The sequence below is a fragment of the Musa acuminata genome, chromosome BXJ3-2, assembly GCF_036884655.1.
Source record: "Musa acuminata AAA Group cultivar baxijiao chromosome BXJ3-2, Cavendish_Baxijiao_AAA, whole genome shotgun sequence".
NCBI lineage: Eukaryota > Viridiplantae > Streptophyta > Magnoliopsida > Zingiberales > Musaceae > Musa > Musa acuminata.
The window spans coordinates 23,720,001-23,737,192 of NC_088350.1; the positions used below are offsets into that span (position 1 = coordinate 23,720,001).

The window sequence follows — 17,192 nt, forward strand, 5'->3', positions numbered from 1 at the left end:
ATAGTGTAACTCACATCCTAGCTTTTTTTTTTTTTAAATAAATTTTCAGAAAAATCTTACAAAGAACTTAAAATTACATAAACGACCTTTTTTTTTCATTTGTATGCTATTAAAATAAATATTTTATTTATTTCAACCCTTTAAAACTGTGAGATTCTGATTTTTTTTAATTTACCCAAGTTAAGGTGAATTTACAATGCTCTATGGACAAAAATCACTTGAATATTATTATATAAGGTTTTTTTAGGTTTTAAGGATACAAAATTTTTTTGATGACATGAGTTGTACTGTTTTTGGATCCTATTCAAACAATATAACTTCCATCCCATCCTTTTCAAAAAAATATAAATTATTTTAAAACCTTACAAATAACTTGCAAAGGACTCAATAATCAATTTTCTATTTTGAAGGCCTTAATATATATATATATATATATATATATATATATATATATATATATATATATATATATATATATATATATATATATATATCCTATGAAATAAATAACAAAGTAATTTTCTATCAAGACATGCATATACATGACATGCAACTTAGTATAACTCATAAATGAGTCTTAGTTCTTGCACTACGATAATAGGAGAATCAAATATATATCTAATGAACATATTAATGTTCTTTTTGCCTTGACATAGATTCATATAATAATTTTAATCTTACAATAGATTCATGAGAAAAAAAACATAAATTCATGTAGTTTTACTATACCGAAAGAACATCAATTAAAAAGATATTAACAATTAAATTCATGAGGAAGAAAAATATAAATTCATGTAGCTTTACCATGCCAAAAGGATATCAATCAAATATGAAAAAGGTATTAACAATTAAATTCATGAGGAAGAAAAACATAAATTCAGGTAGCTTTACCATGCCAAAAGAATATCGATCAAATATGAAAAAGAAATTAACAAGCAAAAGAGGAGGATGAGGATGTAGGAAAGTTAAATTCCCTACCTTTCTTTTGTAAGTGATCCTCTAGTGTCTCCCCTCCTTTCTCAATGAAAAGATGATGGTGACTATAAATTAGGAGAGAGGTAATCCTAAGTTTCTTATTATATCAAATTATAATATTATTTTTTTAAATTAAAACTAGGGTATTACATTCCCCCTATTTACAATATTAATATTGATTAAAATTAAAATTTTACATTTCTCGTAGATGTTGGGATGATGATTCATGCACACTAGAGGAGAATGAGAGGACCAAGGAGGAGTTTGAGACTGTAGCAAAGATAACAGGGTTCAAAGTCACTTATGTATCTGTTGTTAGAAGAGAATAGAAGATAGGAATTACTGAAGAAGTTATATATTTGCATTGGCATATCCTCTCCTATTTATACAGGTTAAGAGGAAGTATTTCGCTCAACAAAGTAGAAAGGTTTTCCTCGTATAGAAAAATCTTATTTGCTATTATGCTTGCTCATGCAGATCACAAAGGTAAGATCAAAATCTGCCGTCGTGCCACTTATGTGGTAAAGGGATTGTTTCCTTTTGTTACACCGCTACAATAAGATTCCCAAAGCTGTATGTTTAAAGGGATTGTTTCGTTTTGTTATCGATAGGGGTGAGGCATGCTCGGGATTGACTTATTGGTCAACATGATAGATGTTGAGTCGGATCCACTATTAGAATATAATTACCGCAGCCCGATACATCAAACCCTCGTTTATTTAGGATACCAAAAGTGTAGAAAGTAGAAGCACAAGAAGCAGCACCGAGTGTTCATGTTTTCCATTCTACTTGGTGAATTCCATGACCCACGTATCTGCAAACAAATGAAGAGCTTTGAATCCGGTAAACCCACCGTCCCTTGCCAACCCTTGGAACTCCTCCTCGGTTCTCTCTTTTCCTCCGATGTTGTAGGTCGCCATGCACAGATCTAACTGGAAGATGCCTTGGTCTCTCGGAGTCGGCTTTGGAACGGCTGGAAGAACACATTCCACCACAATCACCTTCCCTTTCTCCGGCAGAGCTTTCCAACAGTTCTTCAATAGCTTTACACAATTCTCATCGCTCCAGTCATGAAGAATCAACTGCAATTGCACAACAATCCACGAGTAACTCTTTATTTGCAAAAAGAATTTGAATGAATTCCTTGTGATCGCGATCCGAAGAGACCTGACCTTGAGAAAAATGGCATCTCCGCCGGGAACAGCTTCGAACATGTCTCCGCTAACGTGCTGCACACCTGCTACCGCAAACAATATTAGCACGTAAGCCGAGATCTAATAGAGAACAACCCTCCTTCTCAGATAAGACATGGATCAAGAGCGAACCTGGCAGGGGTTGTGCTTCGGAGATGACATGCGAGAGGTCGAAGTTGATGCCCTTGATGCGGGGGTGCTTGGCAGTGATCATGCCGAGGGTGGTGCCGACGCCGCCGCCGACGTCGACCAGCACTTCCACGTCGTCGAAGCCGCCGTAAGTGCGGAGCAGTCGGCTGATCATGATGGTGGAGTGGCTTTGCATGGCCTCGTTGAACACCTTGTTGAAGCGTGGATCGGTGCCTTGGTACTCGAAGGACGACATCCCGTAGGCGGCCATCACTGGTTCGCTGCCGTCCAACACTGAATCCTTCACGTGGTGCCTTTTCACCCAACGCATCAGTGTTAGTTTACTGAACCAAGTGAAGTAGATCCTCCTAAACTATATCTAGCTAGAGAGAGAGAGAGAGAGAGAGAGAGAGAGAGAGAGAGAGAGAGGGAAGAGGGTTACCAAAGATCCATGAAGACTTTGTCATGATGTAGCAAAAACATTTTCACAACAGAACGATCGTGATTCTTGGTGAAAAACTTGGAGATGGGTGTCATGGCGTACTTCCGCGAGGGGCGGCCGTCGGCGCCGGACTCGACGGTGCAGCCGACGATGCTGTTGGTGGAGAGCAAGCGGAGAATCCGATCGACCCAGATGGGTGCCTGCGGGTTGTGGGTGGGCAGCCGAGCGGCAATCTCCTCTGGGCTCATTACCTTTTCCGGGCCAGCCGTGACGATGATCTCGAGGAGCTCGAGCTCGATGGCCACCTTGAGGACCATGGGGAAGACGGCGCTGCATGAGAACTGCAGAGCCCGAAAGAACACCTCCTCATCATCTTTGTCGGGTGTCGGCTGCCCCACGTCGTTGGTTGCCTGCATTTTGCTGGTTTGGTTGATAACAGAGGAGACTTGTCCTGAATTTAAAGAGTGCAAATCGAATAATCTTTTAATCGATTCAATAATCCTTTGATTGATTTGATCATGATGGAAAATATTTAATTTAATTTTTTTTTATAAAAAATAATAATTCGTTTACAAAAGAAACAGTGTGAAAGGCATTATTGCTCTCTTTCAATTGAGATTCAATCATAAGAGGAAATAATCCTTTGATTGATTTGACCACGATGGAAAATATTTATTTATTTTAATTAATTCGCTTACAAAAGAAACAATGCGAAAGAAATTACTCTCTCTCACTGATTGATTTGATGATTTGATGATGAAAGAAAACATGTATCGGATTTATTTTCTTATGCTTAAATTTAAAGCGGAATATATTTTTTTGTTTATTATTAATGTTCGGGATTTACTTAGTACATACACCACATTGTTTATTTTATGTATCTCATCTATTCCAAGTGTGGAGAGAATTACGATTTCAATGTCATAGGAGTCTTACTGAGTCTCATATGGGATTCTCGTTCATTAAAATTAGACTGATGCACATACAAAAATACGTTTAGGAGATATAAAAGATGATTTTGGTGCCAGAGACTAATATCTTTACATGCCTTAATATGATTTGATCATGTTGAATCAATATGATCAAATCATATTAAGGCAAAATGTAGTACAAGATATTAAAAGATTTCAAAAGCAAATCAGGCGTATGATTGGGAAGAGTAGTATATAGAATTGAACATATGAATAGAGACAGTTGGCCTCCACCGTCGTCCTCCCCATGGCCATCGATCTCCGGCTCCTAGAGATCATCCAAGATTTATGATACCGTTCCCTCAAGAGTGAAGTCGAAATATACTTACTCGCAACATGAGAAATGCACTGAATGTGATGGATTTAAGCGAGTCCAATAGAAGAAATAACCACCCCCAAAAAAAATTTGAAATAATAACATCATCTATTAACTTTTTATCTCTCTAGATATTTAGATTCGCTATGTCATCCGTACTACTACTACTACTACTACTACTATGTTTAACAAGAATTACCAATAACTTAATAAAGTTAAAACATATAAAAGCATTTTCAATACCTAAATTCCCTTTCTTTTTTTTTATCCTTCATTGCACTAGCATTTGAAAACACAAGGTATTAATGTCATTTGCAATTTCTGGGAATCTTAATTTTAAATATATTTTATATAATATATTATTTTTAAATGTATTTTAAAAATTTAAATATAAATATATAAAATTATGAGAATACATACATTATCTAAAGTTGTATTAATTTTAAATATAAATATATAAAATTTTAAATTTTATGAGAATACATACATTAAAAATAAATTTGCATAGACTCAAATTTGAGGAGGATATATAAACAAAACTACTAACTAACTAACTAACTAACTAACTAACTAACTATATATATATATATATATATATATATATATATATATATATATATATATATATATATATATATATATATATAATGAATATCCCAAAGATAAATAAACATTTCGACTATCCAGCTTTAAACATATGATTGTGGTTGGTATGGGTGGATTCAAAGATATTCGTGTTTATATAAGTATCATGATAAAATTTTAGGAATAGTATATTTGTCCCTACAACTCTAGTTATATGTTTTCTTTCCTCAAATCTAAATTAATTAATATTTGTATTTAGACAATGGTGAATGCCTATTGTTGCCAATTAAAGTTCGTCACAAAAGCCTGATTAAAGTGATGTAAGTCGTGCCAAACCCACACATACTCACATGGGTTAATTGGAGTAGAATGCGGGTCATGTAGTTTATTACCCCTAACCTCATATTAGGTTACCCCCAGATTGGTAACTACGTTGGTTTTTATATATTTCATCACAAATAAATTGTTAAACTTTCTTGATCATCAATACTTTCTATTACTCAATTATTGGAAGAATATCAATGATGAAGAGAGCTCAATCATTTTATACACTCATTGTATGTGCTACGATCCTACTTGATTTCTTACTCGTGTGACTCATGCGAACAGACCCGCGAGTATATATATAGAGAGACTTTAAGAATTTGTTTGGGTTTCAAACGAGAGAAGGAGAGAGAGAGAAGAGAGAGAGAGAGGGAGAGGGAGGGGATTTGGGATGACAATAAGAGATAATTATCAATATATGCTCCTAATTGCTAGCTCTTTTGTGATTATCCTAGCAATCCCTTCCATACATCTCCTAGAGCAATCGGTTAGGCCTGCCACCTCCGTTATCTGTCAGTAGTATTTGAAGTCTCTTAGTGGTGTCCGAAGCTCCTTTCTCGAGGGCAAGATCGAAATCCATGAGGGCGATAGTCGAACTACCATGATGAAGGTCCAAGTCTACGTTGACGCTATCATCCTCGGGCCAAGAACTACTGAGGTTACGAATCCTTTTATCGCTTAGGTGGATATGTCAAGATTTTAAACCTTTATGCAATCATGATCCTAATTTTTTATTTTTATTTAATCTTGGTTGACCTGATAAAAGCGTTACGATCAATTACCCTAATTTCTTTCTTTTTTATTAAATAAATTTCATATAATATAGTTCTATAAGTCTCCATACTTTGGCATGTTTCTTGATCAATTATTAGATTGCTGGTGTTCCGATGTCTCAGGTTCTTATTAATCGTTGATATATTGTTGGCTTTAGGAAAAATTTCGAGCCACAGGGAACCCTAATCCCTGATTTGATAAGAGTTGGTTTGTTCTTGATCCTGATCATGTCTTTTTAATCATCATCTTGGATTTTTGCCTTGATGATCTTTTAGTATTTTCGCAGACTTATTTTATATGCTGTCATTTAATCAATCTTTAGAGTACTTTGACATGTTTCTTGGTTGATTTTTAATTTTATTGTGTTACCATGTTTCATATTCTTATATATATATATATAGTTGATGCAGACAAAGCTGTAAGGAACCCTAATTTCTGATTTGGTAAAGATTTTATCTGTAGTGAATGGATGTTCACTACTCCGAAACTCTAATCGAAGCCTACACCCGATTTATTTCTTTCCGTTTGACACCTTGGATTTTTGCTATGGTCTTCATATGCTGCAGTTTACTCAATCTCCTTTGACTGCATATTTTCTTGTGTTACCATGTTTCAGATTTTTAGATATAGTTGATTGGTAAAGATTGATTGATAGTGCATGGGTGCTTATTGCCTTGAAGGTCCTAATCAAAACCCAGGCCTAATTTGTTTCTTTCTGTTTGTCACCTTATGCATTTCACAAAATTCACATGCTGTAGTAGTTTGATCCATCTTCAGGTCTATCTACTTTTGACATAATTCTTCTTGGTTAGATTGTTATTTTTCTTGTGTTACCATGTTTCAGATTCATACTTATGATTGAAGGAACTGTAATCCATGACTTGGTAAAGACTTCATCTATAGTGCATCAAAGTTCATTGCTCTGAAACTTATGATTTTTTTTCTGTTGTGTTTTGCATTTTAAAGATTTCTTAAGCTGTGTTTTAATCTGGTCTCTTTACTTCTGACATGTTTCTTAGTTCATTGTTAGTATCCTTGTGTTAAAATATTTCAGATTCTTATTTATAGTTGGTGTCCAATCCCCAAAGGATTTTAGGTTTATGAAGAATTTAGAGCCATAGTGACCCCCCCTATTACTGATTTTGAGAAAACATGGTTTGTACTGCATTGATGTTATCATTTATTTTTATCATTTTTCACAAACCATTGAGATTCATCTTAGTTAGTGCTGTCTGTTGCTAGACATGGCATGCAACAAATATTTGCTTCCATATTGCAATTGATGTTATGATTTTGGTCTAACATGAGCTATAAAATTGTTGCTCTTGAATAGTTTGCAAGTCTCTCTATGTTGCACATTCATTGTTGCTCAATGCTAAATCTTGGACCCCTTCCATTGGATTCCTAGCTTTCTTTATGTATAAGGGATGGATTCTTAGCAGCTTGGTGAACGCCATTGTTTATTTATGTTACCAAGCATCCTTTGGTGATCGGCCCATGACTCTTTGCATTTTTAGTTCAATGAAGTCGACATATATGAAAGAAAAATAAAGCAACCTTTAATTTTATTTTTAATGGAAACGATTTATCACATTGAGGGCCATTTTAAATCATGCAATTCTCCTTTTAATTTTAATTTTTATTTTACTAGAGGACATGTTTAAGTTATTCTTTTCATTATGGGTGACCAAATTTGGGTCAAGGAGAGAGAGTCTTCTCTACGTGTGGTGGGGATAAGATTACATACATCAATCAACTCACCTGGGCTTTGCAATAGTAGAGGTTGGAGGGCATGCATGCTTCCACCAAGAATATCCTTAAGCTTATGAAGAAAGATATTAATACTGTTAATCTCAAATATGTTACAGTCACTTAAGCCAAATATTTCAAGTTTAAAGATCAAAAGTACATTTCAGGTTTGTGTTACTGTCAGAACTTTAGATCAGACTTGAATTATAATAAGAATTGTAAATACTCCACTAGTTTCAAAATAAGATAATGCATTGGAACAGTGAGTTTTTTTTAATTATTAAAATTTTATTTAATTAATATTATTGGATTTTAGAAAACATAAATTTTAGTTTGTTCTAACATTTTAGATATTAAGTTTACTATCTTGAAATTTTGATGATGGTATTACTACATAAAATCTCTACTTTCTATATGCATAATTTCATGACTTTATTCCATGCCATGATTTGGTCTACTTATCATGTATTTATGTTTTGTAACTTTTATTGCTTATTGTGTAAAATTTTGTTGCAAACATTTGTTGTTTTTGTGTTTGTGTTATTCTTTCATATAGTTGTGCACTATTATTTACCATATTTGGTCTGCTGATGGTGTTGATAAAAAATCGAATACTAATTTTTTTGAGGATTGGGATATATATATACTATATTATAGTTTAGTATATCTGTTTGGGCATTGTTACTGATGACTAAATATTGGTGATGATAGGAGATTATGCATAGGCAGTTTCTTTCTCGTAAATTGGTCATACCCTAAGCCTTCCCACGTTGCCTGAATTGGTTGAAGACCTTAAAGAAAACACTTCCAGAAGTTTGTCTTTTCGCAAACGAACAGCTACAAATGAATACTTTAAAAATTATTTTATATTAGTTTTAGACATAATTTCTCTTAGGACATTTTGTTTTGTAGTTCTCGTCTTCCTTGGCAGTCCGGTAGCTCTAGCGAACGACTCCAAATGAATATTAATAAATTATAAATATTAAATAATTTTTTTTATTAAAATAATGTTCAAATATTCAAATAAATTTTAAAACGAACTTTTAAGATAAGTTTCTAGATATATCAAACCCTAAAATGTGGAATCCATCTAGATTTTGAATATAAAAAATTCACGTTATTTAAAAAAAAATAAACATTTCGTATTGGTAAAATTTTCGACAAACTAAAGTAAAATAAATACCATATTATCATTATGATTGATATTTTATTTGCAATTTTTTACATGTTTTCTATAAGCAAATTCGCGAAAAAAAATTAATTTAAAATTTGTGTTTACCCAAAATTTAGACAAACTATTTCAAATTTATTCTAAATGCTTTTTTGAAAATAAACTAAACATTTAAATTTATTCAAAAATTTTCGAAAGTTAAAAAGCATTATATTTAAAATTATATTCATGATATTTAGAATTGTTATATTTGTACATTTCACTTTTAATTTTGTTCCTATAAATTTAAAATATTTAAGTTTTTAAATTAGTTGAAAAATGTGAATTAAAATTCTGTTATTTACTATTTTTCCTTATAATCTGGAGGAGTTTATAAATATTTAGGGCAACAAACACCAGATCGAAGTCCCTTTTAATCTTACATGCACCAAGAAAATAAGAAACAGTTGAGCACCGATTCAAATGTACATGACGATCCTACGTTGTTGTCACACAGAGGAAAACATCAATCAGTATAGGAATCAAATGAGAAAAACATCAGTTTGTATGCCAAAACTAGCTTTTGGATCCCTTTGAAATAAACAAGCAAAACAACCATTTTAGAAGTCAGCAAGAGACAGACTCAGGACAAAAAAAGACATGGAACATATGTCACAGCTCGGACGAATATGGTAGATATGCTTGGAGGCATTTTAAAAAAGACAATTTTCTAAAACAAGGACACCCGTTATGGATAAAAACTTCAAATTGGAATGCTAGAGACGTCCCTAACTAGATAATATATTATAAACATATTCCCATACTTCCTATTGCAGTTTCTTCCTAGTTCTTCTGGAATTTTTCACTTAAGTGGAATAACATTGAATCAATAACATTGTTAACAAATAAAAGCCTAAGAAGGAAGTTGTTTTGATTTTAGTTAGAGAGAAAAAAAGACAATGGGGGAGAAAATGCATAACAAAGGCACAACAAACAGCAGCAACAAGTAAAACTCCTGTTACCTCTTCTAACAAGCACATAAAGAAAATTTTGGATTCTAGGGGATGCTTCCTACTTACTTTTAATGATTAGTAATTTTTCTTATCTAATGAATTCTTACGGTGGCATTTTACAAATCCCAGTGAATGTTCCATTGTTCAACACGAATCACCCAAATCGCCCACTTGCTACACTCACCATCCGAGGCATATCCAATTCTAGGCCTATCCATCCTGGTCTGTGATTAACAGTATGTAGAGCATCGCCTGCATGCCTCCCACCCTTTTCTTCTCCTTTCCATCTGATTTCTCCCTTTCCATCTTTCTTCTTCTCTACTAGCAAAAGCTCATTTCTTTCAATTTTTTTTTATATTGACACTTTAATCAAATTTATCAATAAATTTGTGCTTAGCTTGTATTTCAAGATGCGTGTTACTTTCTTGAGAGAGAGCTTGGATTTTTTTTCAAATTAAGATAAATCCAAACACCTTGTTATATTCCCACTGAATTGAGATTCTTATCATTGATGACATCTATGCTAATATATGGTGCTTAAATTTGCATGCTAATCATAGGAAATAAACCTTTTTGTATTGCACCAATCAAAATGACATTAGTCTAGGCTAAAATTTATTAGTGATAAAGATGACTACAACTGTAAATATTCCATGAGCCAGTGGAGTAAAGAATGTTCCATTGTTGCAACATAATAACATTTATATATATGCTGCTACCGGTCATTACTTCATGTTAAGGAAATGAATGTTTTTGACCTTGAAATGCTAGAGTTTAGTCGCACAACAAAATATATTAGTCAAAGGTCATCCAAAGAAATAATATTGTTAAGAGTTTTATATCATTTATAAAACAAATAATTAGAAAAGCTATCATAAACTAGGCATGGTTTCAACATCAATTTAACGCACTTTGAATAATCAAATCCAATACCATATTTGTTCCATTTGAGAAACAAGTTTAAATCAAGATAACAAATAATGAAACACTAGCCACACCAATGTTCTAAGTCACCACAATTTTCTTGTTGTTGACCTCATGATGAAAAAAAGGTTTCTCCCACTCTCTCATCATTTGACAAAAAATATAAGAAAAGGTGGTAAAGTTATACATATCCTTCAAAAGTCAATTACTTTAAATTTAATTTTAGGCCTCTTTTTCATTACAAAACCAAAAAAACTTGCCCATGTATCCTTGTAGTTAATCGCCATTAACAGATTATCTTACGATTGTTAGTTCAAATTTTATTTAACATCTCTCAAGGTATCTTTTATATATATTCTAATTCAAACTAGGTAATGTTAATCACATATCAAAAGCAGTTAACCTGAGATTTTCAAGTGGATGTTAATGGGAAGGGTACATCTAAAGCATCTTAATATTTGGAGGCACAGATATGTTATATTAATGCTCGCAAGATAGACATACTAGCTTCAAACTTTATAAGGATAGTTATACATTAAAAAAAGCACTATATACAAGCACTAACCGGGAAACTACCTGAAAATTTATGAACCTTGGGAAAAATTAAAGAAGTGAAAAATCAGTTAATGAAATGCAATTTTGTGTATAAATACATAACCAAGAGATTCCATGAAAAACCACCTGTGAAATTTACCATAAAGAAAAAGTACCCGAAATTATTGATAAAAACTGGACAATAAGCATAATGCATAATGATTTCATAACAGTGTTTACATCTCAAGGTATTAAGATATATGCTAAAGATTAGTGTTCCAGTAGTAAGCGCTTGAAGAAGTCAAACATAAGACTACAACATAATGAAAAATTCAGCCACTGCCAAAACAGAATGAAAATGGGAAGACAGATTTAGCATGCACAAAGAAGCTAGATTGAATAAATTCTCTTAACTGTATGTGCATAGTTCCTAGCAGAACATCATCCATTTAGAAAACAAAAGAAGTACCATGTCTTAAGTGAGTTTTTTCCATCTTGACACTTGAACATTTTCAATTACCACACAACAATTTCAGCACATAAAAAATCAAAGGAATCCAATATAATAAATATTAGAGCAGAATGGTTTGAGTAGACTACATTTTCCTAGTTTCAGTAAAATGTGGCATACTCAAGCCAAAAGAAAGTTGAAGATGGTGCTGCCGAGTCCAATAAAAAAATTCACCGCTAGACCCTCATAAACTCCTACCATTTTTCCCCTTACCCAAGAACCTATGGTACCTAACTTGCGCTAGGGTTGGTTGCCGTATCCCACGCCTTAAGGGTTATCAAAGACTAAACATGACCATATATCTAATCTCACAAAATCCCTAATATGAATCTTGTCTAATCTTATTGAAGTTAAAGATTCTTCGTTGTTAGTAGATGAACCAGAGGTGATAACCAGCGCCAGACTTCCCATTCATATACAAACGAACCTTGTTCCTGTAATTTCACAATCTCACATAAACGAGAACATTCTACAAGAGATCTGCATCAAAACCAAGAGAAAAACTACATGTTCTTAAGATCTAAAGATTGTTAGGGACAACAATAAGAAAGGAGGAAGAGATCAAATCGGTCATGGAATTTGTAACAGGCCTGGAAACAGATCAAAGAGGAGAGGACCGACCACTCTTCTTCTGGGCCATCGCTACCCAATCCCAGCTGGTCGTCGTCGAGTTCGAGCAGTAATCATCGGGGTGTGCTACCACCGCTGGAAGGATCTTGAAAGAAAAGAACGGAGATCCCGATCGGGAGAGGACGAGGAGGTGGTGGATCAAGGGGAGAAGGGTTACTAGGTTTACGGGGACCGACCGACTCGTTGTCGTTGTGTTACAGTAGCCTCGATCGGGATGCGCTACCACCTCCGAAAGCAATCTCGAAAGACAAGAACGGGAATCCGATAAGGAGAGGAGGAGGAAAGGAGATGGATCAAAGCGAAGAAGGGTTCCTAAGTTTACTGTGAGGGGACCGACCTAAGAGGAGGAGGATTCGCCGGTCTCCTCGTCGGCCATCACCGGCTTGCCTAGCAGCTCCGATCGGGGTGCGCCTACCACCACTGAAGGCATCTTTAAAGACAACGGCAGGACCCCGATCAGAGGATGAGGACATGGATTAAGGGAAGAAGGGTTCCTCGGTTTACGGGGAGCGATCGACCCGAGAGGAGGAGGTGATGAGGAGGATTCCCTGATCTCCCGTTGGACGTCACCGCCTCGCCGTCGTCCTGTTCCATCAGCCTCGATGGGGGCTAAAGATCTACGCCGACAGGATCCTACTCGAAAAGAACCGGGATCTTGATATGGAGAAGAAGAAGAAGAAGAATGCAGGATCAAGATGAAGATGATACTGGCGAGGAGGAAGAAGAAGAGATTAGAAGAAAAAGAGGAGGAGGAGATAGATCCAAGAGCGATGGGGTTCAAGAAAAGGGCGATGAAGAGGAGAGCAGCCCTCTCCAACCTGGCGATCTCGGCCCGCGTTCGGTTGGCAGCCTGAATAATAATAATAATAATTATTATTATTATTATTATTTATTATTATTATTATTTTTAAAAAAATTAATAATAATTTTTTATTTGATGATACTCATATATTTAGTTTTTATCAAGGAGCACTCTTTTTTTTAATTGATAATCTCTTAAATAAAAGTGTTTCAAACATAATCCATCTATGAGTAGATTTAATCTAAATTAAATTATTTCGAGTTAAATCCCTTTAGATCAGTCCAATCAAGTTAGATTAAGTCGAATCCCTTACATTCTAGTTATACTCACGTTACAATTGAATTACATTTAGATTATACTCGTTCATAAAAAATATTAATTTTATATAATTTTATTATGAAATTAAAAACTAATAAAAAATTTGTTAGAATCAAACCATAATAGAATTATCAAAGTTTTGATAATTAATTGTCCTAAAAATATATTTTAAAATTATTAATATTAAAATAGGTTAAGTAATCGAATTTAACTTATTTCAATTTCGAATATAACAAAGTTACTATAGAAAATATAAAATATAAAATTTTATGATTAATTTTTATAATAATTTTAGGATAATTATATATATATATATATATTAACATATTTTTAAGGATAACTTGACTTTTTTTAGTTTGATGATGAATTTAGAATAATTTTTAGGAAGAGGAAGTAGTTGAAGAGGATGGTGAGGGGAGGGGGAGAGCAATAGAGGAAGGAAAAAGAATAAGAAAGACGAGAGGTGGATAAGGGCGAGAGAGTGAGGGAGGAGAAAAAAAGTAAGTAAAGAAAGAGGAGGCAGTGGAGTGAGAGGAAAGGCCAAAAATAGAGATGGAGGTGGAATTTGAAGAGGGGTGAGGGAGAGGAGGACGAGAAAGTGAGAGAAGCCAAGAGAGAGGTGAAGGAGGAAGTGCAGGAAAAAGAGAAGGAGACGACAGAGTGGGAGGAGAAGGTAGAGATAGAGTGGGACAAGGAAAAAAGGGAGAGGAGTAAGTTAAAAGGGAAGGATGAGGAGGTGACTGACTTAGTGGGAAAAGGAGATGGAGATGGTGGAGGAGGTGACTGACTTAGTGGGAAAAGGGAGGGGTAATTTAAAAAAATAAAAAAGTAATATAGGATTTAATTAAATTAAATCGAATGGTTAGGGTTTAGTTGAATTCATATAAAAAATATCAGTTTAATCTTAAAAAATGAGTTAAACTTAGTCAAACCATAATCACTGTCTTTTTATAATTTTATTATGGATATTTTGATAAAGAAATATAATGATGTCATATCATAAAATCTTATTACTAAATTATTTTCGACAATAATAATAATAATAATTATTATTATCATAATCATCATCATTTACATAATAATATCGCGTTAGAGAAGAAGACGGTTATTGATTGACTATGCTTTTTTTTTTTATTGTGTACATAATAGATGGTATAAAATAAAATTACAGACGGGTACTATAATTCTCTTAGTTCTAGAAAAGATAATTGCATGTGTATACATGCATCTAATAGATGCAAACATATGTGTTTCTTTTTCCTAATAATTGCCTCTTTCTTATGCATGCCTGCATTGGCTTCATAAGGCATATACAATGTTCAGGCACCAGTGGGGGCTTTCACAGGATGGATGTACTATTACTGCTTTTGCTTTTCATAAAACATGCAACCATGAGAGAACTTCAATCAAAATTTGCAATATGATCGTATCGATCAAAAGTCTATAGACAGTAAACAAAGTATATATACACAAAAGTTGGATTCAATCCGACATAAGTGCTACATCATTATCTATATTCTAACATGTTATTCTGAGATCACCTATGGCTTAGTTTCGTCGACTGAGAAGCCCATTCTTCACAGGCACCAATTGGCCCTTCATGCCGTCGAAGGCGCTCGTGCTCTTTCCGGCGGCGCCACCACCAATAGCAGCCATCCTCTCACAGGACGGGCATATGGTCAGCGTCGCTGCCTTGAGAAGGTGCATGTAGAATGGGGATCCAGGATTTGCAGACCTCAGCTCCTGCAGCTCCTTCTTCAGCCTCCGGTTCTCATCACTTAGGCTCTCACACCACTTCTTGAGGCATTCATAGTCCACCTCAATCTGCTTTAGCTTCGTCCTGCATGCATACAGTCCAGACCCTGATACGCTACAAACTTAATTGATGCAAAGGTATCTCACAATCCGTAACATTTGAACCAGACATGGGTTTGTATTACCTTGCTCTTCTGTTCTGGAACCAGACTTCCACCTGTCTTGTTTGTATATTTAGCCGGTCAGCGAGATCTTGCTTCTGAGCCTGCATGCAGATGGAATCCATACATAGTTCTTCCCAGAAAACAAACTCCGATCGATTGCAATCATGTAAGAGATAGTACTCAGGAGATACCGTATTAAGGGTGTTGTGCTCTCTAAATCTGTCTTCCAGCAATGTTACTTGTTCTTTTGTGAGCTTAAGCTTCTTTCTTGTGCCAAACAGTTTGTCATTGCTGCAGTTACTGGTGTCTCTACCACTGATAACTTCCTCCTCTTCGGTGTTCTTCGATCTCGGTATCCTTATTGGTTCTTCTTCTTCCTCTTCTTTCGGATGATGTGGGAACAGGACCTGCAAATGCAAGGTAGGCTTGGATCGGTGGCCAGGCATGAATTGTCGACCACCATCTATTGCAAGGGAGAGGTTAGTATTGCATTCCTCTTCTGCCATACCAATCTATGTTTGTTCCAAAGTAGACAATGGGGAAGGTTTTATAGGGAGAAGGAAATAATGAAAGGAAAGGGAAGTTTTTTCTACCAGTGATTTAATGAGGGGTAGTATATGCGTTTGCATGAGGCACTGAAAGCTTTTGTAAGAGTGTGATATTTGCTTGGACAATTGGAATCAATGTTCAATAACTCATTTAAGTCAACACATTAAATTTCCTGGCACTTTCCTGGGAATCCATCTTCCCGTGAGGAATTGGTGCTATTGGTACCATCATATCATCCCCACTCAAGTACTCGTTTGGTTGTGACTCTTGCAAGCTTAATTTGATATGCAAAGCATTATTTAGTTTGCTGTTACTTGTATAGCTGAAGTCCTCATTTTTCTGAGTACTTTTGCATCTCCTCATGGTGATGCCAGAGAAGACTAGCCATTTCAAGCTATCAAACACATGATTGCCACCAATTTTAGTTCATCCATGCACCCCAGGCATTGGCAAAATGATCCCATGCTGGGGTCCAAACCCTGCTATCCTAACTCCCAAGCAAGAACTACCCCTTGTCCTTGCTCATGATTCATGAGCCAAAGGCATGTTTGCCACAATCATAACATATGTGTACCAGTCTTGAGATGGACTGTGGTCCCTTGAGGAGCTTAATTAGCTCTTTAATTATTGTATTAATGTCTTCTTCAATCGCATTAGTTATAGCAATAATGAGCATTTACCAACTGAAGCTTCTGAAATTAGTGCAGTGTTGGGAAGGGAAGAACTGATGTGGGAATTGGGTCTTGGAGAAATGGAGCATGTTTTGGGTCTAAATGTTGAAGGTTGACCAAGGTTGTCAACACCAAACCTCAGTCACAAACCCTGTTGACTTCAAAGTAGGGGGGGATGGGATGAGAAATGTCATGGCTTTTTGGAACTTGGGAGACAAGTCATGCCTTTTGACTGGAATGATGAATACTAATGCCTGGAAGAAATGAAGAGTCAGAAGAAGTATGATGGCTGTTTCCAAGATTTTTAATCTTACTTGTGTGTCAAGTCATGTGAAGATGGATCACCATTTTCCTTCTGCCTCTACATGGATGCCTGTAGCAGATGATTCGTTCATGTTGACAATGGAGATTGATACCATACTCTTTCGCCCGTCAGTTAACTTGCGACCATCTTAACAATCGATTCAATGGAAATAAATTTTTTATAATGTTACATACATCAATCTTTCCTAAAATATATATAAAAGAGTCTCATTGAATTCATTCTGTCACGATTGAATCTGATAGAACGATCATGATAGGAGAATAATGAGAATAATGGAGATGAAAGCATACTGGCGAAGGCAATATCTTTGGATATTCAGCTTAAATCAAATTTTCTTATAATGACAAATCAGAAAGTCTCACGTTTTTTAAAGTGATTTTCTTGTTCT

The 17,192-nt window shown here is 34.9% G+C and overlaps 1 protein-coding gene and 1 pseudogene across 2 annotated transcripts; both read right to left on the bottom strand.

The window, feature by feature from the left end:
• Positions 1 to 1,760: 1,760 nt before the first annotated feature.
• Positions 1,761 to 3,155, bottom strand: LOC103971962 (flavone O-methyltransferase 1-like; annotated as a pseudogene).
• Positions 3,156 to 14,693: 11,538 nt separating this feature from the next.
• On the bottom strand, positions 14,694 to 15,859 carry LOC135631240 (homeobox-leucine zipper protein HAT22-like). 2 transcript variants are annotated; one of them, XM_065138738.1, is made up of 3 exons: positions 15,451 to 15,859; positions 15,281 to 15,360; positions 14,694 to 15,180 (listed from the first exon to the last, which is right to left on the bottom strand). In XM_065138738.1, the coding sequence occupies exons 1-3, from the start codon at positions 15,763 to 15,765 to the stop codon at positions 14,889 to 14,891; spliced, it is 687 nt and encodes a 228-aa protein (XP_064994810.1). In that variant the 5' UTR covers positions 15,766 to 15,859; the 3' UTR covers positions 14,694 to 14,888. The 2 variants fall into 2 exon arrangements, with proteins under 2 accessions (XP_064994810.1, XP_064994809.1); XM_065138737.1 differs by having other exon boundaries at positions 15,281 to 15,859.
• Positions 15,860 to 17,192: the final 1,333 nt, after the last annotated feature.

Bases quoted from the DNA above. Each gene is read 5' to 3' on its own strand.
- LOC135631240 (XM_065138737.1), bottom strand. From the start codon at position 15,765: ATGGCAGAAGAGGAATGCAATACTAACCTCTCCCTTGCAATAGATGGT. The intron at 15,181-15,280 runs GTAATACAAACC...GTATGCATGCAG, and splicing joins TTCCAGAACAGAAGAGCAAG to GACGAAGCTAAAGCAGATTG.